Source organism: Grampus griseus, assembly GCF_964374135.1.
Source record: "Grampus griseus genome assembly, chromosome: X".
In the NCBI taxonomy this organism is placed as follows: domain Eukaryota; kingdom Metazoa; phylum Chordata; class Mammalia; order Artiodactyla; family Delphinidae; genus Grampus; species Grampus griseus.
The window spans coordinates 18,031,312-18,058,755 of record NC_138999.1 but is presented as its reverse complement, the minus strand read 5'-3'; the positions used below and the strand labels follow the sequence as shown (position 1 = coordinate 18,058,755).

The window sequence follows — 27,444 nt, the reverse complement described above, 5'->3', positions numbered from 1 at the left end:
CGGATTCACATAAATTGAGCTTTGCAATCAACATACATACCAAGAAAGTAAATGGATGCTTTTGGCAAATTGGTTTCTAGAAACATATTCTGCTATTTGAAGTTAATAGAAATGCTATGTAAAATTTCTTCTTTGAAAAATTCTTTTGGATTCTTCCTTTCAACCTTCTCATGGTGAAAAGGGAAGTTATATATGTATGTATGTGTGAGTGTGTGTATGTGTATTCACTTACTTATTCAACCAAGGTTCTGCTAACACCCTGCTTGAAGCATTTATAGCTTCTGAACCCAAACTCAGGGGGCAACAACTGTGGACCAAAGGGATGATGCATGCAAGTGAAAAGAAAGTGGATAAGAGGAGGAAGCAAAACAAATGAATGCCATCAACCTTAAAAGGCAGATGGGCCAAAAAAAATTATTTGCTCTAGCTGTGGGTGTACTGGGATGTAGGCTTCATTACTCATCTTTTTTTTCCCCAAGTTACTCAAGTTCTGAAAGTGGGACACCAAGGGATACCTGACTTCCTATGCAGCAAAACCATTATTTTAAGAAAAAAGGGAAACAGAATTCTATTTTCTTAAAATAAGAAGTTTGAAAAGGTTAGGAATGTGTGTATACAGGCTGAGAATCTCCATCGGCATACTTACTTTTGTCTCCTATGTTTTCCCCTGCTGCCTCCCCTTCCTCCTCCTCCTCCTCCTCCTCTTCCTCCACCTCTGTGGGCTGCACGTCATCCTGCGGGTCACAGGCACTAACCGGCGCGTTCAGACAGCAGTGGTTGAACCCGCTATCTCGAGGCAGAGTAAAACTTCGAGGCTTGCCCCCGTTTCCATTTAACACTTGCATCCTCTCGCTCTCAGCTAAGGGGTACGGCCCATAGTGATCCTGTAGGTGGCACTTCTGAGTTGGAAGGGTGGACTGCCGCCTGTGCTCTGGGGAGATGGCCGCGGAGTCAGAGAAGACGGAATCCTCCAGGGGCAGAGTCTGAAGATAGTGTAACCCTGAGCTCGTCAGGGGCGTCTCGATTAAATCCTGCCAGGAGCGGCGCTGACTGGCTGTCTTGCGAATGGGGGACACCACACTGCTCCCAGTCAGTTCCTGGCGAAACTCCTCATGGGATGACTGCGACTGAGAGGTCTCTGTCGAGGAGAGCCGGCTGTGTTTCGCTTCCACGTAAGGACTGGCACAACTCATCTGTGGAAAGGAGCCTCTGATCAGTCTCCACAGAAATAACAGACCATGCCTATCACCAAGGAACACATTTGATTTCCACCATCTCAAAGTTAGGCCCCAGCTGACATTTTAAGAGACTGAAACGTGGATGTATTGAAATACAGCTACGCTGGGCTCTCATGAAAAATGTGACATACTAGTGCAAACTTTTACAGCAAAGTATAAGGCAACGTGAGTGCCTATGTAAGAAATATTTAGCAACTAAAAACAAAAAAATCCTAAGTTTTGAAATCTCTATGCATTCAAAATCCTGAATTGTTGCCAAATTCATATTTCCAGATGTTATGGAGTCTGGGGATGAGAGCAAGGAGACAGGATTTTGGATGTAAAAACAAGGTGCCTCTAATCGGACACAAGCCTTCCTCTTCTTCATAGGTGAATGTCTGCTCCTAGAGTGTCAAGGATAAGCTTTCTTACGGTCTTGTCAGTTCTGTGGCACTTTCTAGAGAGTTAAAAATGTAGAAAGGATGAGATTACACCCTGATGGGAATTAGCATTTGCCTTGAGCATAGCCACTTCAGAGCACATAAACACAAAAGAAAAATGGAATATTCTTATCCTTGGAATTTAAAGTTTGGGAATATATGTTACAGCACAAAGCACAACCAAGAAAAAGGACGGGCATCAAGTGAATGCTATAAAAGTCTTGCAGGCACCCTTACCGGGACAAGCCTTACTCTAGCTCTGGGGGCTAGCAGACCAGCCCAGGCCCCTTCCTGGCAGGAGGAGCCGGATTTGTTAGATGTGATCATTACGATTGAGGCTGAGGTTGTGGCCAGGAAAAGCCCGACTAAGGTGAAAGTGCACCTTCCCCTCTGGGTAAAGGAGAAGTTAAGTGGCATCTTCTGTGGGCAGCCAGTTTATCTTCCCACATGTTAATCACAATGTGAGTAGTTTCCTTCTTGAAATTCACAAGTTGCTATGATTAAAGAGCGGTTTGGTCAAGCTGCAGTTTCCCTTTCTCCCACGTTTACAAATATTTAAAGGAACTATTTAGACCCTGATGTTTTAGGGAAAGAGGGAAAATATGATATAAACTATATCTTGTTACTGACTTCATTATTTCATTTGTCTGTTGCACTTGGTACACTGCAGCATTTATTAATGAAATGTGTATACGGAGAGGAACAATTCTGCATTTCTGTCTACTTTTCTCCTTTTTCCCTTAGGTAAGAGATACTGTCATCAAACATTTCAATTAAAAATGTGACTTTCCTTTTAGTCCTTAGCCAAAAGTATTCATTCATTCATTTCAGAAATATTTATTGAGCACTTAATAAATAAGTACCAGTGTTGTGCTAGGCCATAGGGATGTACAGTGAATAGAACGGGGTCCCTGTTCTCAAAAAGTTCACAGTCCAGTCCAGTGAGCTGTTTGCAGTCCCAAATATTCTGATTTAATATCTCTGGATGACGCCTGAGCATCTGCATTTCTAAAACATTCCAGAGGCGATTCTCATGCACAGCCAAGGTTGAGAAGTGGCCTAGAATTATATGAACATCTTGCATAGCACCTTTCTTGTTAACAATCCCCTGTAGCAATACGGAGGTAGAATTAGGTGGCTGCTATTGTCCCTTAAATCCAGCTTCCATTTCCTATTTGGAAGACTCAGTCTCAAGATAGGCAGAATTCACTCTTATGGTACCGTGACCATGCAATGTATTGCCTAAAATGGGACAGCATTGAGACTCTTTTGGTAATTCTGATGGGAAATGGGCATACAACAAACCAGGACAATTGTGAAGATCAAGGTACAGTCTATACACAGAATAATTTACACAGGTTTAAGAAGTCTTAAGAAGAAGAGCATCACATAAACACATATACATTAAACCAGACCCCATGGCTTCCTGAAAAGCTACATGCCAAAACATGTTCAATACAGATATAATATAAATTTTTACAATTGCTTCTAAAGGACATAGGAATTAACTTTGTTAGTGTAGAATAGATAAGGTCAATTTATATATCTTTTTCTAAGAAAAACTTTTTTGTTGTTGACATTTTCATGAAGGCTACTCTGACACAAATGGTATGTTTTCTTAATAAAACTGGTAAGATACTTACTAGTGTGGAATCTGTGGTGACTGACTGCTTCTCCTGATTAAATACTCTTTGTACACTTAAAATTTTTTTCCCTTATTGCTTTTAGACTCCCTGTTTTCTTTCCCCCTAAAAACCCCAAGGTCTGACATGTAATTCACTACATAATGTCTCAGGTCAAAGAATCTGATGCTATATTGAGTATATTCCTACTGGCAACTTACGGAGGGAGGCCGTGGGTATGTATCGTAGGGGGGTGGAGGGCTGTCCTGTTTGGGTGTTGATGGAGTATCTGCTTCTTCCTTGTCACTCTCACTCCAGTAATCTGAAAATTCACACACATGGATACATCAACATTCCGTTAAAAGTTTCTAGCCATATTTTCAGGAACACACACTACCAGCTAACAAAAGGAAGTTTAAATTCCATTCCGACACCCTGCTCCCCAGCACTCGCTACTCCAGGCCCACCAACTTTTACTTTCAGTTGGGTTTTGAGAAGGAAGGAAGAGTACAATCACCTAATTCCAACCTCCTTTTAAAGCAAGCAATTACACATAGCCACAATTTTAGGTATGGCAATATGCCTCCAGTGGGGTGCTGGAGCTGACTTGTCACAGCTTGAGAAGGCTGATTATTAAATTTTCGGGAATTTTGCCAACGGTTGATATTGCATTCGGAGTTCAGAATCAGCCGTGGTGGGAGTATTTATACCATGGAAATTGGCAAACACTACAAATTAAATTTTGCTCTGTTGTCATCGTCAAAAAAAAAGGAGTTAAGATAAAGACACTGCATAAGTCAAATAAGGTTTAGGGTATTTTAGATTCCAGACCAAATTACTTAAAGCTTCAATTAATGAATGATGTCACATGATGCCTCTTAAAGGTGTATCATTTTATCCTAAAGATGAACACTCAAAGAAGAAATACATGGGTTGCTGTAGATCTCTACAGGTATAAACAGCTTGAAAAATAATGTTCTCAATCCTCTTCTGTGGCTTCAGTTCACTGGTTATCTAACAGTCGCTGTTTCCAGAGTCATGCTGACATGAATCTCTATAACACCATACTCCCACCTCTACTTGGAAACACATGGCAAACCCTGATTCTTGCCAAACGCAAAAGGGCAAATCTGCTGATGTGGGCTGTAAGTTCCAAACTTCTAGAACTACTTAAAAGGGTAGAAAATGTAAGCCGCTAGACAAAGTGACTTGGCAGACCTCAGGCAAGAGGGATGGGGAAAAACTCCGAGAGATACATTAGTCAAGTAAGTAAACTACACCACAAAGGCCAATCAGCAGAATCTGTTCTACCAATATCTCAACCACCCTGTAACTGCTGGGTTAATTCTTTATGTGATTTACAAGGAAAAACCTAGAAGTATTATCCATATGAATTTCAAATGATAAAAGAAGAGAAAAGTTTCCTTATTCTTATGAAAATCTAAATCACAAAAGAACCTTAACTTATATTCAGATGTAGGTGAAAAATCATGGCACTTTTTTTTTGCGGTACGCGGGCCTCTCACTGCTGTGGCCTCTCCCGTTGCAGAGCACAGGCTCCTGATGCACGGGCTCAGCGGCCATGGCTCACGGGCCCAGCCGCTCCGCAGCATGTGGGATCCTCCCGGACCGGGGCACGAACCCGTGTCCCCTGCATCGGCAGGCGGACTCTCAACCACTGCGCCACCAGGGAAGCCCCATGGCACATGTTTTTACAGGTACCCTTATCCACCCAGGAATTCCTATATTGTAATATTTTTATATATTTTCCTTGTGGTGCTGATTAATAAGTACAGCTAATATTTACTGAGTACTTATTATAATATGCCAAATAGAAAGTAGTACAACTGCGGTTTGAACTAAGAAATTGCCTTGCTCTAAGCCTCGAAGGGCCAAGTCACTGGGACTCTTTGTACGACTTAGTGGGAGAATTTAATGTGACATATATTCATGATCCTTCAAGTCCCCCTCCTCCTGCTGCTCAAAATTCTTTAGCAATGGAGATTATTATATTCAGGCCTCAGAATACAAGGTCTCTGAAAATCCAATTCCTACTTTAATTATTCCCTTTGAGTAAAGGATAAGCAAACACTAGTTAACCTAAATTTGAGATCTGGTTTTTACACTGGGTCACACCAGTGATGGGCAGCATACGAAGTCTCCCCTCAAATATGAATTGATGTAGTTGCCCAGAAATGGACCCAGTAAACACTGGTGGGAAAAGCATGAACTATATACTCGCGCAGATGTAGGTTCAGTGCTTGGCTGTACCAATTACCATTTCTGTGCTCTTGTGATAGTTACTTAATCTCTTTGAGTCTGTTTTATCATCTGTAAAAGGGGGCTAATAATAACCACCTTTCAGAGTTGTGTGACTGGGCTACTAAGGTAACGTATATTCAAGCGCCTTGCATCTTGAAAGCACTCAATAAATATTAAGGTCCCTAATATAGGGTGGATTTGTAGGTAGCATGCCAGGACAGTCTGACCCAGATCACACAGGAGATAAATGCCTAGTGTTCATCTTCTTAGACATTAGTTTTTTCTTGTAGCAAGTTCCAGCAATGAAAAGTGAATTCTGGAGCTCTGGGGTCTCAGTTGGGTAGTTTTGTGGGAGCTTGAAATACTACTGAGAAATTATTGCTGGAGGTGGAGGTACTAAGCACCCCCTCACCCTGCTCCCAAGCAGTAGGCTTGTGAAGATCACTCTGCTCTTACCCTTCCCACTACTTCCAGAAACTATGGCACCTGTGCTGAGTTCCCCCTTCAACTTTGCACTGAGACCTTGGGTCTCAAGGAATTAGTTCCTCAAGGGGTCCTGGCAGCACACTGAGAGGGAGATGATCACCATTTTATCAAGATCTCTATAGCTATTATTACAAGTGACAGATTTAGGAGATTCTCTCTCTCCTCCCCAGCCCCCCACAACCCCCGCTAAATTAGGAAGAATTCTAATCCTTTATTTGATGTAATTCTTGGTTTATTAAAGAAAAACACCATCAAACCAAAGTTTTCTTGGGTTGCCTAAGAAAAGGCTGAAATACCACTTCATTTCACACACTAACCCGTGTGTCTTTGAGAGAGCAATGCCAGGGAAGAGGCTACACAGAAAATTTAGGCATTTTGGTTTTGTGTGGAAAATTACAGGCACACTGCTTCCCAGAGGCTGAAACCAGTCTGATTTTCATTCTAAGAGCAAATTAATTTATTTTTCTTAGCTCTCTATTTAGCACAAAATAAATGGATACTTTTAATGTCTCTTGCAGTGATATTCAATTTTACAAATAACTAATCATGAATAAACAGTGCCATCAATAGAAGAGGAAAATTTCCACTTTACTTCTCATGTTGATACAAAAGGATAATTTGAAAGAAATTGACTTTTTCATCTAGAACTATCAAAGAAATACAATGTATTTCATTCACTTTTACGTAATTAAAGCTTTACAAAGACCTTGTGTGTGACTGAAAATAATGTGTCATGAATGTCTGATTTGAAGCTGGAAAAATATAGAAAAATGATTAGCAGACAATTAGCTAAATTATGATCTTGGCAGAATTTACTGTAACCCTGTTTTCTCTAAGTAAAACAATGCATAATGAAAAAGAACCCCATATCCTTTATACTTCTGTAGTTAAAGACAGCGATTCACTAAACTTTTATTTAAGTCAATGAAAGAGTCACTTCCAAGCTGTACTGAGTATTTAAATAGAAACAGTGTTTGGCAGTTATTCCTTTGCATCTTTCTGAAATATTCCCAATTCTCAAAGAGCTATATTTTGTATCAAGTTTAAACTTCCCTACTGAGAATGGTACTTACATGTCAAACAATTCTATAGAAGTGTGGAATAGACACGTGCATCCAGTAGTTGTCTATACAGAATACGTAAGACCTAATCCTGCATAAGGTAGGAAGTCTAATATGTTTCTGACCTACGTTAGAGTACCTGATGAATGTATACTCTAGGTGGAAATCTAAATTATTTCAGAGATTCTGGCTGTAGAGACCTGAACTGTAACTATTAGCTTCTACCTATGATTGTCTACCACATTCCAGTAGGCACTAAAATAAATACTCACATGACAGACTATGGCAGCATGAATCCATGGAATGAGTATTTTTTGGAACGTGCATGTGCAATATGACTTACCAGTTCTTTCATCCATAATGAAATTTGGTTATATAATGACAAGTACAAAGGAAATCCACTAAAATCAAGGCCATGCTCAGCTTCAAAGAAATGCCGAGTGATAAAATACAGAAGCCTGAAAATCCAACGTTCCTTATTCATGCAAATTGACTTTTCTCAAGATTCATTCTCCTATTGGCACATTGCCCACACTTCTAATTCTTGCATCTTAAAAAACTGAGAAATCTATATGCACTTTTAAAGAACAGTTTTCATGCTTTATAAAGTAATTTGAAAAGGAAGGCTGGTGTGTGTGTGTGTGTGTGTGTGTTGTGTGTGTGTGTGTTTGTGTATTTACCTCTCTTACTATAATTGTAGGCCTATAAATTAAGTAGAAGTATGAAAGTGGGGAATAAACTTTTAACAATGAAGAAATGTGACAATAACTGGCCTGACACTTCATAGTCCTGGCTGGGATTTGCCTGTGCACAGTGATTTGATAGAGATGGTTTCCATGTTATTTGTGGAAGTACTCATGCTGCTTCCACTCCCAGGAATGTTTTATTTTATTACTTCTCATCCTGCGACAACCAGTTCAGATAATGAGTCCACATAATATTTTTTTCCAATTTCCCTCCTAGAAGGAATCTCTAGCCTCATTCCCATGGAATTTGCTTTGTACTTTCCCATGTTTCACTTTCCATATTGTACTAAGAGTATCTTTTCTACTAGAATTCAATGTAATTTCAGGCAGGATGGGTGCTTATTTCACCTTAATGCAATTAGAGTATTAGCTGAAGGCCTTATTCAGAAACACTTTAATATTTAATAAAATATCTTCTCTGCCTCTTCACCGCTAACTTTATATGAGGCTCACTGATTGCTTTCTCCAAGTATTTCCTCATTAATCCTGACTCCTTCTCAGGTTTTAAAAAAAATTTTGCAGCCACTTAGCAATTTTTTAAATCAGTTGCATGTGGTGCAAAAATTAGTACTCATTTACTTTATGTTGCTCTTTAATTTTTCTTAGGCAGTTTCAAGTGTGAATTTTTTAGAGTCTCAATAAGATGCTGAATTCCCATTGGCAGTAACCATATTTTGCTATTTCTTGGAAATCTTCCTGCCCTATCTCCTCACCCTTCACTGCTCTAGTCACCCCCATTCTCTCACCCCATGGCTCTAAGCCAGGGGTTGATAAACTGTGGCCTGCAGGCCAAATGAGGCTCTTTGCCTGTTTTTATACAGCCTGTGGATCAAGAATGGTTTTTACATTTTAATTGGATAAAAAATATCAAAAGAAGAATATTTTTCAAAATGTGAAAAATGTTATGAAATTCAATCTCAGTGTCCATAAATAAAGCTTTATTGAAGTACAGCCACTTCCCTTCATGTGTCTACAGCAGAGTTGAATAGTTTCAACAGAAACCTTAAGGCCTGCAAAGTCTAAAATATTTACTATTTGGATCTTTACAGAAAGTTTGCTGACCCCTGACCTAAATATTTGCTGAAAGATTGGTTTTGGGATCTGGTTATCTTCTTTACATCTCTCTAACCGTTAGTTCTGAGATATTTAAAAAGCTTTCTCCGTGACGAAACAGTAGGTTTTCAGAATCTTCATGTCGACCAACAGGCTATGTCCACTGGAGACACAACTAGAAATATGTGTATCAATGTGTGGAATCCTTTTAACTTCAGGATGTCTCAAAAGTTTTCAAAGAACTATTTATGCTTCCAAGGGAGGTATAGCAAACATTCTTTGGGAAATGTGAAGCTACTTTTATTTTAAAATAAATGTATTTATTTATTTATGGCTGCGTTGGGTCTCCGTTGCTGCGCACAGGCTTTCTCTAGTTGCGGTGAGCGGGGGCTACTATTTGTTGCAGTGCGCGGGCTTCTCACTGTGGTGGCTTCTCTTGTTGTGGAGCACTGGGCTGTAGGCGCGCGGGCTCAGGAGCTGTGGCTCGAAGGCTCTAGAGAGCAGGCTCAGTAGTTGTGGCACACGGGCTTAGTTGCTCCGCGGCATGTGGGATCTTCCTGGATCAGGGCTCGAACCCGTGTCTCCTGCATTGGCAGGCGGATTCTTAATACTCTGTGCCACCAGGGAAGCCCTGAAGCTACTTTTCGAATAGTGACCACAACTTTTGTTAAGATTTCAATTTTGCATCAGGATACTGTATTTCATAAATGTGAGGTCAATACTAAGGCAAGTTCCATAAGATCACAGAGCTAACAAAGTAACAGAACTGAAGAACACAAGCAAATGAGATAATCTATGGAAGAAGGGATCATTCATCTGAGCTCTTTGCATAAAAGCACTTAAATGTCTGTGAAACCACTAAGTAGAAAAAACAACTCACCACCAAGGACCTTGACTTGGGTCAATATAAAGGACCAAATTCTAGGCTTTTAAATTTTTTTTTAACATCTTTATTGGAGTATAATTGCTTTACAGTGGTGTGTTAGTTTCTGCTTTATAACAAAGTGAATCAGCTATACATATACATATATCCCCCCATCTCTTCTCTCTTGCATCTCCCTCCCTCCCACCCTAGGCTTTTAAAATTTTTTTCCTCCATAGGAAGTAGACTAAAGAAGATGGCAACAAACAGGAATGAACTCCACATTAGCTGCTCCAAAAATTGGAGTTTATTTCCTGTTTAATTTACTAAACCTTACCCATAAGATGCTATGGTTTGGATTCAAAGTGAACAGAAGAGAAATAACCACAGACTGACATATGCATTTTCTCTCAAGTGATAGCAGTGAATCACTGTATAGGAAAACAGCAAGAAAAAAGAAGTGTAACACAATAGTAAAAAAAAAAAGTATTCCTTTACCTTGTTCTTGCTTAATCCTCTCTCTTTCTGCATATCCCGCAGTCAGCATATTAATTCTGTTAAGCCACCTGAAGAAACAAATATTAAAGTCAGTAACATTGCAACTGATTTTTTTTATACTTAACTATTTTCTTGGGAATAGTTATTTTAAAATATATAAGAATATATGGAATAATCCCAGATAAAGGGTGTGCTTTTTGCTACTCTTAACACATGGAGTCTTCAATGAGCTATAATTTGCTGTAGTACAAACTGCTCCCACACTAAAGATGCTATTTCACTAGAAAAGTCTTGGGCAAACCTGTTAACATCTGCAACATAAAGGGTTTTGAGATGACCAAAGCCCTATTAATTCTGTTGCTCTAAATGTAAAAGCACTCCAAATATTTTTGCTGTTCCGTTTCTTCAGAACAAATGCTCCTTTAGAGATATTTAAACAATATCAGATATAATTTGTCCTGAGAAGGGAAAAAATTATAGACCTTGCCTGTCAAAATATGTTTTACCATGAAATATTAGTTTTGATGAATCTCCTTTAAGTTTAATGATCCAAAGGGAAACACAGCTCAGTAGCAGTATACTTTGGAAATTTGTCTCTAAATACAAGGGTATTAGGTTTTTCCAAACACAAAACGAGCATATACAATTTTAACCTCTGTTTAGATCTTGAAAATTTATTTCCATGAACAATAGTAATTTAAAAATAAATCTTAGTTCTTTCCTCTTTCAGAAGAGTTGCTATTGCCAATGTAGGGAACTGCCTGAAGCAAAGCACTATTTCAATCTCTGTCTTTTGTCCCACCAGGTCTCTCCCTGTGTTCATTATTCTGGAAACTGTTTACACTGCATCAGATTATCAAATCACAAAATCTTTAAACTAACCTGACAGTTTTCCACTGGTCAATCCTGAGCTATGATCCATATATCTTCCCAAATAAGAAAGTAAGGAAGAATCAACCTTCCAAACTAGCTTGAGTAAGTTTGGAATCACTAGTATAGTTAACATCATTAAATTGTGGAATAATCTGATTGAAACACGTTTTTAGGAAAAAAACTGTGTTTGAGAAGCTTTTCTCCTAGGAGATTATCTCCCCTGTCAAGTGGAAGATGACTTTCTTTGAAGTGACTCATATATTTCGTCATTTATGCCAAGTGGTGTTAACTGTGCATCAGATACTTAGAATATCTTGAAAAGGGAGGGAGGAAAGTTGTTTCTCTAATGGACAAAATCACATCCATGGAAATTTAAGCTTTAATTTTAAGAATAAGTCACTTAAAGCACAACTTTATTTTGACAAAGCCTACAATGTAATGATCACCTCAACTATGGGAAGTAAAGAAGGGACTGGAGCAGAAATGGAAAAAAAATGGATCAAATGAATTCAGCAGCATGATATATACACACGATCCAGAAAATTATAAACTGTCAGCCAAGAAGTTAACTTCATGACAAATAACCTTTTAAAAATGACTCCAATCATTAGTAAAAGGTCAAAATTAAAATCTAGCCTATAGGTCATTTGTAGTAAGAAAGGGGTTGAACTTGTACTACAAGGTGAATCTTAGCACTCTTAGGAAAGACTGGCTTGGTGCTTTTTGGGTGGAAATGATGTTGATACCACTAGAGGAATATTTGTTAATGAATTTTAATTCAGTACTTCATATTTAATACTTTTTAATATATCACTGAAATTTCATTTTATCAGAAGTCTAAAGAGCAGTGAGGTCTTCATGAGATGAATAAGGAAACTAAAAAGAGGCTTCTTAATTTTTCAGCTCAACAACGTTTATTAAATGCCTGTTGTATGCTGAACAATGAGCTACGTTTTGTGGGTCCAAAAATGAATAAGACATAATTTCTGCCTTTGATGAGCTCCAGGATTCCTAAATTCCACAAGACAATTAAAAAATTAAACTACTTTTAGGAAGAAAAATTCTGTCCCCAATAAAAACTCTTTACCAAGTGTATGCGTAAACTTGTATGTATAGACACAAAAGGCTGAATGCAACACAACTGTTGTTGCTGTCTTGGATAAAGTTGTCCTTAGGCCTCAGTTAGAAGATGCTTATCCAAACACTTGCTGCAGTTATGGTTTGGTGTTTATATGCTATTATGAACAGCAGATATATATGCATTAATTGAGTTAAGAAATATTAATGTGTGCCAGGTACTGTTCTAGGCACTGAGGATAGAGAAAGATAAATGAAACAAAGTATCTGTTTTCATGATGCCTGTATCTTCAGTGAGGGAGACAGACAATATTTAAGGATAAGAGGATTGGGCCTATGGTGAATGTTCCAATGAAGCTGTCAACAGCTGACACAGAATAACGTACTGAGAGGGAAACCAGAGTAAGAACTGGGGAAGAAATGTAAGATAATCACACTAAATAGAAACTGGTGAGTCCTGACAATTATAAGGACATATGTGCTGACGTGAAAAGGAATACATAGGCCAAGTGAATTCAGTAAATAAGTCTCAGAATACTTGAGAAACATGATGTTTTGTTTTCTTCCCACAGATTTCACACAGGCTGGCAAAAAAGTTTTTTTTAATGTTTCAATGCTCATTTCTGAGGATGGAACAGATGGATTGGTGGTAGGGTGCTCAAAAGTGTTTTTGAAGATTACCTCACAATCAAACTTAAAGCTACTCAAAAAATAGATGGTGAGATTTTAATATTCTAAGTTATATGTATTTGGGTATATGTATGCATGTGCGTATGTATGTGTATACACACATGCGGATTTTACAGAAGAAAATTAAATCTAAGGATTGCTTTTTCATTCCAGTTACTAGGTCCTGTCAAAACTAGCACTCCATTTTAAAAATATATATGATAATATTTTAGAAATTATGAAATAACCAGGTAAGGCACTTATTTATAATTATTATAATATAATTATAATTATTTATAACTATATCATCTCTTGAAGGCTTAGGTACATGCCTTCAAAGGACTACACATAGAATGAACCAACACCCACATCATCTTGCTGCTATGTAACAATCAGCTTATTAAATAAAGTTGTTGGAGGCTGTCTCTCCCCAACACCAATCCTCTGTGAATATTGCCAGCACTGACTCTCCTCCGTCCTATTGACAAGTAATTTTTAATAAACTTGCCTATTGAAAGCAGACATTAGGAATATGCTTATTCAAAAAATAAAAAGCAGGGCAAAACAATAAAAGTCCACTATACTTAAATTTTAAAGAAAGACTCAGTATTTCAGGACAATTTAATTCTGAAGGTTGTAGTACACCACGGCAAGGCTTACATAAAACAGCACTCTTAAATGTACCATGTGGAGATGACATATTTGATCAAATTTATTTATTTTTTTCTTTGACCCATTGCTTAGAAAAGGCAACAAAATGAAACATATGGGTTTGGTTTAGCTTCTTCTCTGATATCCTGAACCAGATACATCCACAGGAGTATTAGGGAAGAGTTAGTGACATCATACACTTCTGAGTTATTGCTAACACAGGGTAGAGAATGGAGATCAAGAATGGTTTTATAGTTCATAAAAATGCATTTTTGAACAGGCTATTTTCTAAACCTAAAAAGACCCTGATTAGCAAGTATCACGAAAGATTAATTTATGTTAATTCCTGGATGGAAGTAACTGTGTTCTAGTGGATCTATCTTGTAGGAGAGGACATGATTATATATACCACTTATTTTCTGTTTGGTTATGATGTAAATCCTTCATATTTATCCTAAGGGCATTGAGGTCAATTGTGGTAAAATGGATAGTGAGTAACAACAACAGTAGAAGTATAAAATAGTTAAAACACAAAATAGAGTACCACCCCTCCCCAACAAGTACATAAACATTTTCATTTTGAGAATAAGCTCTTCAAATTCTGATTGGCTACTGTGAAATTTCAAGAATGGTAACATGCAAATCAAGAGAAGATTATGGAAACCAAATACAAGGCTCAGTTCACAGAACTAGAACAAATAATCCTAAAATTTATATGGAACCATAAAAGACCCAGAATTGCCAAAGCATTCCTGAGGAAAAAGAACAAAGCTGGAGGCATAACACTCCCAGACTTCAGACAACACTACAAAGTGACAGTAATCAAAACAGCATGGTATAGGCACAAAAACAGACATATGGATCAATGGTACAGAATAGAGAGTCCAGAAATAAACCCACACACCTATGCTCAATTAATCTTTGACAAAGGAGGCAAGAATACACAATGGGGAAAAGACAGTCTCTTCAGCAAGTGGTGTTGGGAAAGCTGGACAGCTGCATGTAAATCAATGAGGTTAGAACACTCCCTCACACCTTACACAAAAATAAACTCAAAATGGCTTAAAGACTTAAATATAATATGACAGCACAAAACTCCTAGAAGAGAGCATAGGCAAAACATTATCTGACATAAATCCCAGCAATGTTTTCTTAGGTCAGTCTCCTAAGGCAATAGAAATAAAAGCAAAAATAAACAAATGGGACCTAATCAAACTTATAAGCTTTTGCACAGCAAAGGAGACCATAAACAAAACAAAATGACAACCTAAGGAATGGGAGAAAATATTTGCAAATGATGTGACTGACAAGGGCTTAATTTCCAAAATATACAAACAGCTCATACAACTCAGTAACAACAAAAAAAACCCCACAACCTAGTCAAAAAATAGGCAGAAGACCTAAGTATACATTTCTCCATAGAAGACATACAGATGGCCAATAGGTACATGAAAAGATGCTCAACATCGCTAATTATTAGAGAAATGCAAATCAAAACTACAATGAGGTATCACCTCACAGCAGTAGGAATGGCCATCATCAAAACATCTATAAGCAATAAATGCTGGAGAGGGTGTAGAGAAAAGGGAGCCCTCCTACACTGTTGGCGGAAATGCAGATTGGTGCAGCCACAATAGAAAACAGTATGGAATTTCCTTAAAAAACTAAAAATATAGCTACCATATGATCCAGAAATCCCACTCCTGGGAATATATCTGGAGAAAACCATAATTCAAAAAGATACATGCACGCCAATGTTCACAGCAGCACTATTTACAATAGTCAAGACATGGGAGCAACCTAAATGTCCATCAACAGAAATGGATAAAAAAGATGTGGTACATATATACAATGGAATATTACTCAGTTTAAAAAAGAAGGAAAGAATGCCATTTGCAGCAACTTGGATGGACCTAGAGATTACCATACTAAGTGAAGTAAGTCAGACAAAGACAAATACCATATGATATCACTTATATGTGGAATCTAAAATATGATACAAATGTACTTATTTATAAGACAGAAACAGACTCACAGACATAGAAAACAAACGTCTGGTTACCAAAGGGGAAGGGGGGGACGGATAAACCAGGAGTTTGGGATTAGCAGGTACACACTACTATATATAAAATAGATAAACAACAAGGACCTACTCTATAGCATAGGGAACTATATTCAATATCTTGTAATAAACCATAATGGAAAAGAAAAGAAAATATATAAAACAATCACTTTGCTGTACACCAGAAACTAACACAACATTGTTAATCAATTATATTTCAATAAAAGAAAGGCTCAGTTCTCCTATTAATTATAAAAGATTTTATCAAGTTTTCTCAACACCTTTCTTTGCCCTCTCCTTGTATTCATATCCTTGGTTTGGAAAAATCACGCCTATACCCTGAAGTGTCAAAGAACAAGATTATTTATAAAAGCATATTAAGTGTCCATTTAGCGTGTTCAAGCACATTTATGAAGCTCCAAAATTTTGTGCTTAAAAATATTTGAACACTAACTCTTTAGAGATATACAAAGAAAGTTATATGGCGTGAGAACCCTATGTATATAAAAGGAATATATATTGAAAGCAAACACTTATATAGCACTTACAATTTAGCAGGTACTGTTCTAAGCCCTTTATGTGTTCTTATTTGCTCCTCATAAAAGTTCTATGGGTGGAGATGGTTATTATCTCCATTTTTTAAAAAGAGTTAATACCTGACAGAGAGAGGTTAAGTTCTATATCCAAGGTCACAGAGCTACTAAGTGGGACGGCTGGAATTTGGACAGCCTGGTTCCAAAGTTCATACTCTTAACCACTATGCTATTCTGCGTCTTCCTAACTATTGGCACATCATATGTGTAACATGCACTGCCTACTGAAGAGCTGTGAAGGGGAAAATTTTGAATCTTAAATCCAATTTCTACAAATCTAGAAAAGGGAAAGGAGAAAGGAAAGAAAAAGGAAGAAAGGATCAAACTCATAAGAGCCAAAATGGAAACAAGAAGCAGTATGTTGTAGATAATGAAAAAATATATATCCAGATTTTCCCAGAGCCACCAAATAACCACGTGCCATCTAATCACTTGGTTGCACAATCCTGTCCAGTGATAGAAGAAAGGTGACAGAGAGATACACCAACTATGCCTATGCCTAAGTTATTGAGATGGATATTCTGTCATAAATACTCAGCACTTGGAAAAGTCAGCTTTTTTTTTTTTTTTTTGTGGTACTTGGGCCTCTCACCGTTGTGGCCTCTCCCGTTGCGGAGCATAGGCTCCGGACGTGCAGGCTAAGCGGCCATGGCTCACGGGCCCAGCCGCTCCGCGGCATGTGGGATCTTCCCGGACCAGGGCACGAACCCGTGTCCCCTGCATCGGCAGGCGGACTCTCAACCACTGCGCCACCAGGGAAGCCCGAAAAGTCAGCTTTTTTTGTGGGTATCCTTTTTTCCTCACTTGGGAATAAATCTGAAGACATATTCTTGAAGTGGACTTAAAAAAATGTTTTTTTTCTACAGTGGATTTTTTTTTTGGCCTATACATGGATTCTGGCACATTTTTGGTAAACTTGACAAAAAGTCAATGAGTTTATTTTGACTTTTTAAAATGCCATTCTTTAAAATTAGGTATGGCTACATGGAGCTATGGCTGGGTCCATTTTATTTTAAACTGATCTAGAAACTTCAGTGACATTATTCTCTAGGCATTGATGTGGAAAACAGAAATCTAAGCCTAACTGACTTTCTAAGTATTTTGAAATTTAAGTAACTTTACCTGTTCATATCATCAAGATGCTCAGCAGCAAAATAAAAGCTTTTGATTTTAGGATGACAGGCTTTGAATGCACTGCAAAAGGAAACAGAGTACATTTATTTATTTCAAATTGGGAAATAAGTTAGAACCAAACAATTTTTATGGATAAAAATTACCTCAGATCTAATCTGAGTTCACATATATAATGCTTCTGCCGTGATGACAGAAATGAGTGAAAAATTCAATTTTCTGCCCACAAAACTGCTTTCTTATTACCTCAATTTGAAAGCATTAGACAAGCAACCTATAATTTAAAAGCTAGAAATTAAAAAAAAACAAAACTACCCTTCCTTTCTCTCCCTCGCCCCAAATAAAATCAACTTACTATTTCTTGCGGCATTCATTGGCTCTATCAATTTTAAATTCAGGCAGACTGATGAATCCTTCTGCTTTTTCATCCTAAAGAGGCAACACTCTTGTTTAGGGTATTATATATAAAGGTTTGAAGCTGGTGCTACTATACAACTATGCCTTAAATATCTATACTAATAAATCAGTTCATTTAATCCTTTAAATTAGACATTTTAGAGATCAGAATTTCAGTCTTACCTGTTATAGTCCATTAAATTGAAGGTATATTTTGAACATTTAGAATAGTACAAATTAAAATACATACAGAAATGTTTAAAAATTCTTTTTATATTAAAATAAAGATAGAAAAATTTTTAATTCTCAAAGTGAAATCTGTTTTATAAGTAATTTTTCCCTCAGAATGTACATACACATTTATAACATATAAAATAACTGTAGCCCACATTTACAATTCAATTTTCTACCATTTTAAATGTTCAGATATAAAATGTAGGGACATTTACTAATTCAATTCCTTTTCTGTCTCCAAAAAAAATCTCTTAAACCTGAATTAAATTATTTTGTGTACTCAAGATTTTACAAATGAAGAGATTAATTTGCTTTTCAAATATCTGACTTGGTTTACATGCTATATATACATAAAAGTCATGTTTCACTTGGAAAACTGAATGAAATCCATAAAATGCCCCCCCCAATGTGGGATGGGAATATAAGACAGGAGAATTATCTAAAATCTTACATCAGATGCAAGTTATTACAACTAGGCTAAGATTATTTTTGGCTAAACCCTTTAAATGTTGTTGTCCCTTTCATGTTCATGAGCCAACTCCTCAGACTTTTACTCCCAAACTTTGATCTGTGCTGTACCAGTTCATGGCTCCTTATATATCAAGTTCAAGAGACATCATACTCCCATCTGCCATCTCAAAGAAAAAGAATAGGGGTTCTCAATTCTTTTAGTGTGTGTGTGTATGTTTATATGTAAAACTTAATAAAATTTGATGCTAATGATAGTGACTAAAATGTGTGTGTTATATGCAAGAGCAGTATAACTTCCAATATTTTTCAATATTTGAGCATTTTTTTCTTCCAATCTTAGGGTAAATACAATAGTCTCAAATCTCTTTGATTTGTGTTATGTTACCCTTGATGTCTTTAATGTTAAAATTAAAAATTTTGAACAATTTAAAATACTTTTGGGGTAGTTATGATCTCCCCATTAAACTCTGAAAGACAGAAAAGCATTCAGCAGACAATCTACAAGTGATCTAAAATAAAGAGAAACATAAAGACGTTATGTTTTTACACTACTTGATTGGCATACAAAAAGTTTTTAGCCAGCACACTACATTAAACCACATACATTTTTATGAAAAAAAAAGCTAACAATAGAAATTTTTGTTTAAAAAACTTAAGGTGGGAAGAGATATGGGAACATATGTATATGTATAGCTGATTCACTTTGTTGTGGAGCAGAAGCTAACACACCATTGTAAAGCAATTATACTCCAATAAAGATGTAAAAAAAAATAAAAAAATAAAAAACTTAAGGTGAACTGGTAGATGGCTATGGCAAAGGAAGCAAATGTAGAGTTAAGGGAATATCAAAAAATAAGGTATACTGTATATCTGTTGTGATATGTGACAGGTTATATAATTACTCTGGATATAAATCTGTTTACTGGAAATGAAACAGGAAATTATAAGAACAATTGGCATGTATTATATACCCTCCCCCTGCTGTCCCTATTGGGCCAAATGAAATGAATACTTGAAGATTTTTGAAACTAGTCTACTAGTTCATTTATTCCTTAAGAAAAACTGAAACAAATGCAGGTGGTATTAACTTAATTTACTTAACTTACTAAAGGACTTCCTCCCAAAAAAGCAAACAGAAAAAATTTTAAAACTTTGAACAAAAGCAAGACATTTAAAAATCTTTATCAAATTTCCATGTATAATCCTTTTGAGTAAGCTATTGCTTGAATTAGTTTGGTATTTTTAATTAGATATACAGAATTTTACTATACATTATCTATATTTCAAATATGTTGCTACATTAGAATAATTGAGACAAGTGCCTTTCCAGAACCCCACAATGCAACCATTTTAAGAAGGCAGACTGAAAAATAACCAGCAGAAGTCTCCTGAATTAGCCTTAAGGTGATTATATGATTTTAAAACGTAAGTCTCAAGACGATGATTCTTTTGGTTAAAGATAAAATGAATGAGAAAACAAAATGTGCTTTGTCTTACCTCCTCATTAATATACCAATATAGGGATGCATCCTTTAGGACAAACCAGTATTTCTTCCATTTCTGTGAAAAATAACTCTTCGCATCTTTCTTTTTCCAAAGCCAGCCCTCACAGTCACCACGGCCAAGATCTTTGCAAGAAATTCGTCTTTTGCTCTTGCCGGCTATAGGACCTAAAGATAATAGTGGGTAAAAATGCTCTTTAAATTTTGTATACGTGTGAAGGTAGAAGGTTAATCTATAGATTATAAAAATAAGTCTGGATACTTAACAACCTTAAAAATTCTTATTTTCTCTTTGTATCAGAATAAAAAACTATGGAAAATTGTAATACCTTTTCGCCCACATGAGTGACATACAATTTAATCTGAAGTGCGTGATCCCAGTCTGAAAACCTGTTGAGACCATGTGTTGCAAAAGGTACCTTGTATCATAATTGACCTGAAGGAGAAGCCGGTCTTGGTAGCTCTTGTGCTAGGGGGTTGTTCTCTTCCAAACCACACTGGGCTCAGGCAAGAGAGGATGGGTGAACTGTGCTGGTGATTATCCCAGTGCAAACTAAGCAGCTAAATGTTTCATTTCCTTTTCTTACCTTTGTTTTTCTTCTTTGATTTGTGCTGCAGAGAAGACTGCTGAAATGTCTGAAATCAAAGATAGGGAAGAATGTTATGTGATACGCAGCGTGCCATCGGAGTCCCAACAAGCTGCAGAGAACACTCAAAAGCTGAACGGTGACTCTGAACCCCGGTCAGCGAAAGTACCTTCTTTTTCCAAAGACTCAAAACAAATTCATATATAACATGCCGCTAAACTTTCTACTTTCTCATGAAGCAGGAGAGAATAATGTTATCTTGGTCTTTATTTTGTAGGCAGAGAAATAGGGACATAAAGCAGGGCTGAAACTGAGGGCTCATATATGCAGAGCACTACCTTTCTTAGGGGTTTACAGTGCTTTCTCAGGCAATATCTCATTTGATTCTCACAAAATCTTATGAAGTTGTCAAGCAAATATGACTATCACTTGTTCCTTTGAATTTCATTATATACCATAAGCCACCATGAGCTACTGATCTCCTAGGCCCTCCCCCTCAGTTGCTAAATATTTCAGCACTTGAATCAATATTTTGTTCTCACACCTACTTCTGTCTCTATTATGGGGAACTAACCTTCATGTAGGTGATGTCAGTATGTTGGCTTTCTCAGTCCCTCATCTCTAACGTTCTTTACTTCTCCACTCTTCAGCTACCCACCCCCATGACCCTATATTTGTTACTCTTAAGCATACTCCAACAACTGCCTCCATTATCTCCATTTTACATAGTATAATACCTCCAACCCAGCAATTTTTAGAAAATCTTCATTGAGGCATCCAATTTATTGACTTTACCACCTTTTGTGCCTTTATTTCTCTTCTTCTACTTGCTTTCCATGGGACATCGTTATGACCATTTCCTTGAGCTATATACTTCCTGCATCATACTCGCCTAGCTAACAACCATCTCAGTTAAACCCACCTATCAGTCTATTCCACGCTAAGGACCAGAATAGCGTAATGTCTTAATAGAAAAACCCACAACTGTATGACTGGTCTAGCTTTCAATTAATGACTATAAGTCACTGGTTCCAGTCAGACAGTCTACTAAACTAGATTGTTCACTGGTCTAAATAAGGTTAATTATGTTCATATGATTAGCTAGCTAACAGGGTAGAGACATAGCATGTGTAATTTTAATTCACAGATAATCCTTCAAAATGAATTTTAGGTAACAGATCCTTCTTCATATCTGTAAGGGGCAATTGGATTTTGTCTACATAAAATTTGCTGGCCTTGGTTTTATAAAGTAAATTCGTATTCTGTGACATACTTCCTTATTTAGTATCTTTGCTTGTAAAATAACATTCTACTTACATAATAATTTGCATGATTTATATATGGTTTACATAATTCTTAGGAATATAATATTATGGGTGGATATTAGTCCTAAAGATAAGGGTCAGACAATTTGCTGACATTCAGTGTAACGCAGAAATAATCACCCAATTGTCAAAATAATATAAATACATATATATGCGGGGTGCGTGTGTGTATAAAACTTTGCAGGATCCATGGCTACAGAAATTCATAATCAATTTTGGAGAGAGAGCATAAAAGATAAAACCCATCATGCTATGTTAATTTTCTTGAGTGCACTTTGCTTCAAAATAATAACTCAGGCTAGTGTGCTTAAGTATAGTTAATTTACATTTAGCTGTTTTCCCTAAATTGTTTGGCTGTAAAATTACTGATTGGGTTTTTTCCTTTTGTGTTTCCACAAGTAATCATTATAATTTTACAGCTCATTATTTTTAAAAATGACAAAGATGGGGGTGGTTTGTTTTTAGGAAGCTACATGGATAACAGATAGCTCAAAAGAATTGAGTTATATAATGTACTTCCTATGCTTTTTGCACGTTCTTTCTTAGAACCTTAAGGTCTACTTTAAAATCTACACAAAAACATATTTTACGCTCTCCAGGTTTTCTTTTTTAACAAGATTATCTTTTCTTTCCCTATAAAAATATATTCTCATACTCATCATGATTGCAGAGTATAATCAGTATACATATTGTTGGAACCTAAGAATTCCTAGGCACACAATACAGATTTATCCACCATTCAAAGAAGCAAAGCTTTAGCTGTCTTTTTAAAATATTGTAACTATTACAATGAAATTCTCGTAAGAGAGACGTCATTATTTTTCCAAGTGATGTGACATTTCCTAAAATGAAAGAGTTAATTGAATTATATGCTTTTGAAAGTAATGGAAAAAACAATGAAAACTACCATTAAGGAAATAGGTCTCTGTGTAGAAAAGAGTAATATAGCAGGCCTGAGCCTGCTATTTTAGAAAGGCCTGCTTGCAAGGTTGGCCCTCAGCTGACATATGGGAACTTGGCTGGTAAACAGTTCCCTGTACTGACATGAAGCTTCCCTAAGCGATAAGATGATTTTGCCCACCTGGGGACTCAACACTTGCTTTCATTTCAGGAAAGGAAAAGTAGTTGCTAGGCAGAGGATGCCTATGTAACCAACCCATTAAAATCCTTGGGTACTTGAGTCTTTGATGGGCTCCCCTGGGCAGAGACACTACCCACATGTGACTGTATTTTTGCTGCTAGGGAAGTGTGCACTCTGCATGATCTGTCATGAGAAGGAGAGAGCACAGGAAACCTGCACATGGATTTCTCCAGATTTCATGTGTATCTTTTTTTCCTTACTGATCTGGCTGTATACCCTTGCTGCATCACTGTAATAAAATCTTAGCTGTGGGTACAACTATATGTTGAGGCTTCTGAGTCCTAGTGAATCACTGGACGTGTGGGTGATTTGGGGACCCCTGAAACAGATTCAAAGATTCCTTAAAAACTTGTATCAGAAATTGCTCATTATTCATACATATAAATAAATCCTGACAGTGAAGGTTTCCTCATGTTATCAGCAAGTATGATTAAATACCTTGAGGTGCAGATTTACAATCTTGTGTAGTCTTTTCTAGTAGAACTGATGGAATTATTCATTCTGAGTGATAGATATTTAATTGTTATCATTTTTCCCAGTTTCTAGTGATATCATGAAATATTTAATAAGAGCAAGACATTAAGAACAGATACATGACTATAATGGATAACACAGATCATATAAGGTATTATGACCAAGTTCAAAAAGAAAGAGGCCTGGAATCTTTGCTTTACTGATGATGAATGTTTTTCTCATGAGACAGAAAATTTGTAATATATTTTATTTCTGTATTTTTCTTCTTAGTTTCAGATCACCCTTCTTCCAGGTTCATGCTCAAGTAAGTATGTCTTTTAGAAGTTCTTTCATAGCAGTCTGTGAGTAGCAAACACTGCTAGATTTTTATGTTTGAAAATATAAAAACCCTTTACTCTTAAATAAAATAATACCTTAGCTGGGTATAGAATTCTGAGTTGAAAATAATTTTCCCTCTGCATTCTGAATATATCACTTTATTTTCTTTTAGCATCTATCATTGCCCTTAAGACATCTGTAGCTAGGGACTTCCCTGGTGGCGCAGTGGTTAAGAATTTGCCTGCCAATGCGGGGGACACGGGTTCACACCCTGGTCTGGGAAGCTCTCACGTGCCGTCGAGCAACTAAGCCCATTTGCCACAGCTACTGAGCCTGCACTCCAGAGCCCGTGAGCCACAGCTACTGTGCCTGCGTGCCACAACTAATGAAGTCCGCATGCCTAGAGCCCATGCTCTGCAACAAGAGAAGCCACTGCAATGAGAAGCCCGTGCACCGCGATGAAGAGTAGCCCACAGCCGCCGCAACTAGAGAAAGCGCACGCGCAGCAACAAAGACCTAACACAGCCAAATATAAATAAATAAATAAAAAATCTGTAGCTACTCTGTCATTAGTTATATTTTGTCTTTAGTCTTTCTGTAGCTTTTAAAATATTTTCCTCTTTATCCCTGATATTCTGCAATTGCTCTATGATGTGTCTAGGTTATAACTGATTTTAATTAATCTCATTTCACATTCATTGTGTTGTTCTTGAAGGTGTTATTTCTTCAATTCTGAAAATTCTCAGGCATTGTCTCTTCAAAGGGCCTTCTTTACTAGTCTCTCTCTTTTTGTCTCTAGACTTATGTTGGTACCTCTCAATTTATCATCTATGTATCTTTCATATTTCTGCAATGCTTTTTAGGTGAATTCATTCTGCTGTTTTCCAATTTCCTAATTCTCTCTCTGATTTTAAACAGTCTAAAGTATATCTTACCTATAGAGTGTTTATTTTACTGACTATATCTTACACATCCAGGATGTCTAGTTGGTATTAGCGCTTCTGAATATTCAGTGTTCTTAATCATCTTGTTATTATTTCAAATTTTATTTTAAGGGGTTTTCTGGATTTCCCATAATTTCCATTTACTAAGGAAAGAATAACCTTATAAGAGTCAGCGCTCTGGTCAATTGCTGTATCTTTATTCAACCTCCTTATACTCGTGGGTGAGGAAGCTCTGCTTGCCTTCCCAGTTGGTTTCACCCAGTGAGTCAATCTTCAGTTTCCTGACATAGTTGTGGTCCATTTGTTCTCTGATCCCCATTAGAGTAGACTCCCAGTCATTTCTAGCTCTTTCTGGACTCAGAGCCTACCAGGTATATGGCTTTAGTTCCCATTTATTGTCGTGTGCAATTTTGTTCTTTCTTCTAGTCCTTGGAGACTAGATCTTGTTTTTGACCATGACTGTATCTTTTTGTGTTTGGGGTAGGGTGTGTGTGTGTGTGACAGAGAGATAGAGACAGAGAGAGAGAGAGAATTCAAAGTATAAGCTCATAAGGCTTACTGACCACCAAAAATAGACTCCTTTTGTAAACATTTGTGAAGGTCCATTCTCTTAAAAAACATATTTTTATCTTTTTTCCTGAATCATCATTCAATAAAATCTTTCTAACACCATCACTAGCACTTTCTGTTTATTGTAGGGAGCAGCTGGGTGAAAGTTCTTTGAACTTTCTCCCTAAGAATGTTTACAAACTCTGAGCTTTAGCTACTTATGAATTTATATAGTCAATCGGGATTTCTTGACTGAGCTGCAGGCTGCCTAACGCAACAGATTTAATGTGTACAAAACTGAGCTCATGATATCCACCACCCATCAACCGAATCTGCTCCTCTCCTAGTCTTCTATACCTTAGTAAATGGCAATTCCACTTCTCCCCACAGTGGCTCACACCCAGAATACCAGAGTCAATCTTGACTCTTTCCTTTCTCTTATAGCCCATAGTCAATCCACCAGAAAGCTGTATCAGCTCTGTATTCAAAATATGTTCACAATATGACTTTTTCTTATCATCTCTACTACTACTATCACCTTGGTCTAAGCCACCATCATCCCTCACCTGCATCACTAAAATATCTCCTCACTGTTCTCCCTCCCTCTGCTCTCATATCTTCTGTTTTTAACATAAGAGTCAGAGTGATCCTGTTAAAATATGATTTGATCATGAAAACTCTCCAATGGCTTCTCATCTCACTCTGAATAAATGCCCAAATCCTTCCACTGACCCTGAAGGCCCTGTATGACCTGGCCCCTGTTACCTTTGCTTCCTGCGCCTACCCTTACTAACTTTGCTCCAGCCACAATTGCTGTTCCTAGATTATGCTGAGTGGAGTCCCATCTTAGGGCCTATACCCTTGCTGTTCCCTCTGTCTGAAATGTTTGCTCAGATACTGAAAGCAGCTCTTTTGCCCCTTTCCTGTTTGCCCATTTCTGTCCACCTCTAACCTTAAAATAACCTCATTATAAGAATGAGATGACTAAGCAATTGAAACTAACTCCTGACCTATGTTCTCCTGAATGCACACCAAGCCTTGTCTAACTTGTTGATTCTTTTCCTAGATAAAAAGAAGAAAGAATGAAGAATGAAGCAGTTAAAAAATGACTAGCTCTCTACCCACAAAAGCTCCCTTAGCACTCCTGCAGGCAGATCACGCAGGCAAGATAACATGTGAAGAAAGAGTCAGCCAGTCTGCACCCAATGGAGAATGATGCAGAACGCAACCTCCTGCCTTGATGATCCACTGAGATTCTTCACCCCCATTTTTCCCTTTAAAAACTGTCATCGCTGACCAGAATCTTCAGAGTTGGTTTCTGGACACGTGTCCACCTTCTCCCCAGATCGCCAGCTTTTCTGATTAAAGCACGTTTCCTTTCTACTGACACTTGCCTCTCGAGTTATTGGCTTATGAGCAGCAAGCAGCCGAACCTGGGTTTGGTAGCAATACTCTTGTGGCTTACTCCCTTACCTCCTTCAGATCATGAGTCAAATGCTTCCTTTTTAGTAAATTCTTCCCAGGCTTCCCTATCTAAAATTGTTATCCTTATCGTCCTCAACACTTCCTGTTTTCCCTCCCTGCTTTATTTCTCTCCTTAGAACTTAACATTACCAAAAGTACTTATATTTCTTGTTTATTACTCAGCCTTCCCTCCAAATATAAACTATATGAAAGAAGAGGAATTCTGACTGTTTTATGCACTGTTTTATCCTTTGACTAGAACAGGGATTTTAGTACTTCCTCTGTGTAAGACAGAGGAAGTACTAAATAAATACTGGTTGAGTGCATAAAAGTTGAACAAACCACCAGCAAAGAACACAGGATGTAGTCTTAATTAACTGATTGTTTGAACCTGAAGTCCTTCAGGGGGAAATAAACAAGCCAGGTGTCTTTTCTCCAGTAATCCATGTACAGCATATTACTGATGTTCTGTTCTTTAGTAGACTGTTCCTTTTGGTAGATAAGAAAAAATTCCTTTTTATCCAATCTCCTTTAACATTACTTGTAATGAGATTGTCTTACTGCACTTAACAGTTTAAAGTTGAATTCAAGATGTGGCGGGCAAAAGCGCATTAAATGTGTCAAAAGATATTTATGCATATAATTATATGATGAATTATGAATGGATGTGTTGAAATCACAATTCAATCCATAAAAATAGAAATGTGCTAAAATAAAAGGCCATTATGAAAGCATT

At 37.2% G+C, this 27,444-nt stretch overlaps 1 protein-coding gene across 4 annotated transcripts in view; it reads right to left on the bottom strand.

The window, feature by feature from the left end:
* CNKSR2 (connector enhancer of kinase suppressor of Ras 2) overlaps positions 1-27,444 on the bottom strand; it is a gene marked incomplete at its 3' end in the record, with an annotated part of 257,646 nt that overhangs the window by 39,533 nt on the left and 190,669 nt on the right. For all 4 annotated transcript variants that reach the window (XM_082681111.1, XM_082681112.1, XM_082681113.1 and 1 more), the window contains 7 exons: positions 20,494-20,542; positions 19,902-20,074; positions 17,659-17,732; positions 17,295-17,366; positions 10,248-10,315; positions 3,501-3,601; positions 647-1,193 (listed from right to left, as the gene is read on the bottom strand). In XM_082681111.1, the coding sequence (XP_082537237.1) occupies positions 647-1,193; positions 3,501-3,601; positions 10,248-10,315; positions 17,295-17,366; positions 17,659-17,732; positions 19,902-20,074; positions 20,494-20,542 (1,084 nt within the window). The remainder of the gene's footprint in view (positions 1-646; positions 1,194-3,500; positions 3,602-10,247; positions 10,316-17,294; positions 17,367-17,658; positions 17,733-19,901; positions 20,075-20,493; positions 20,543-27,444) is intronic.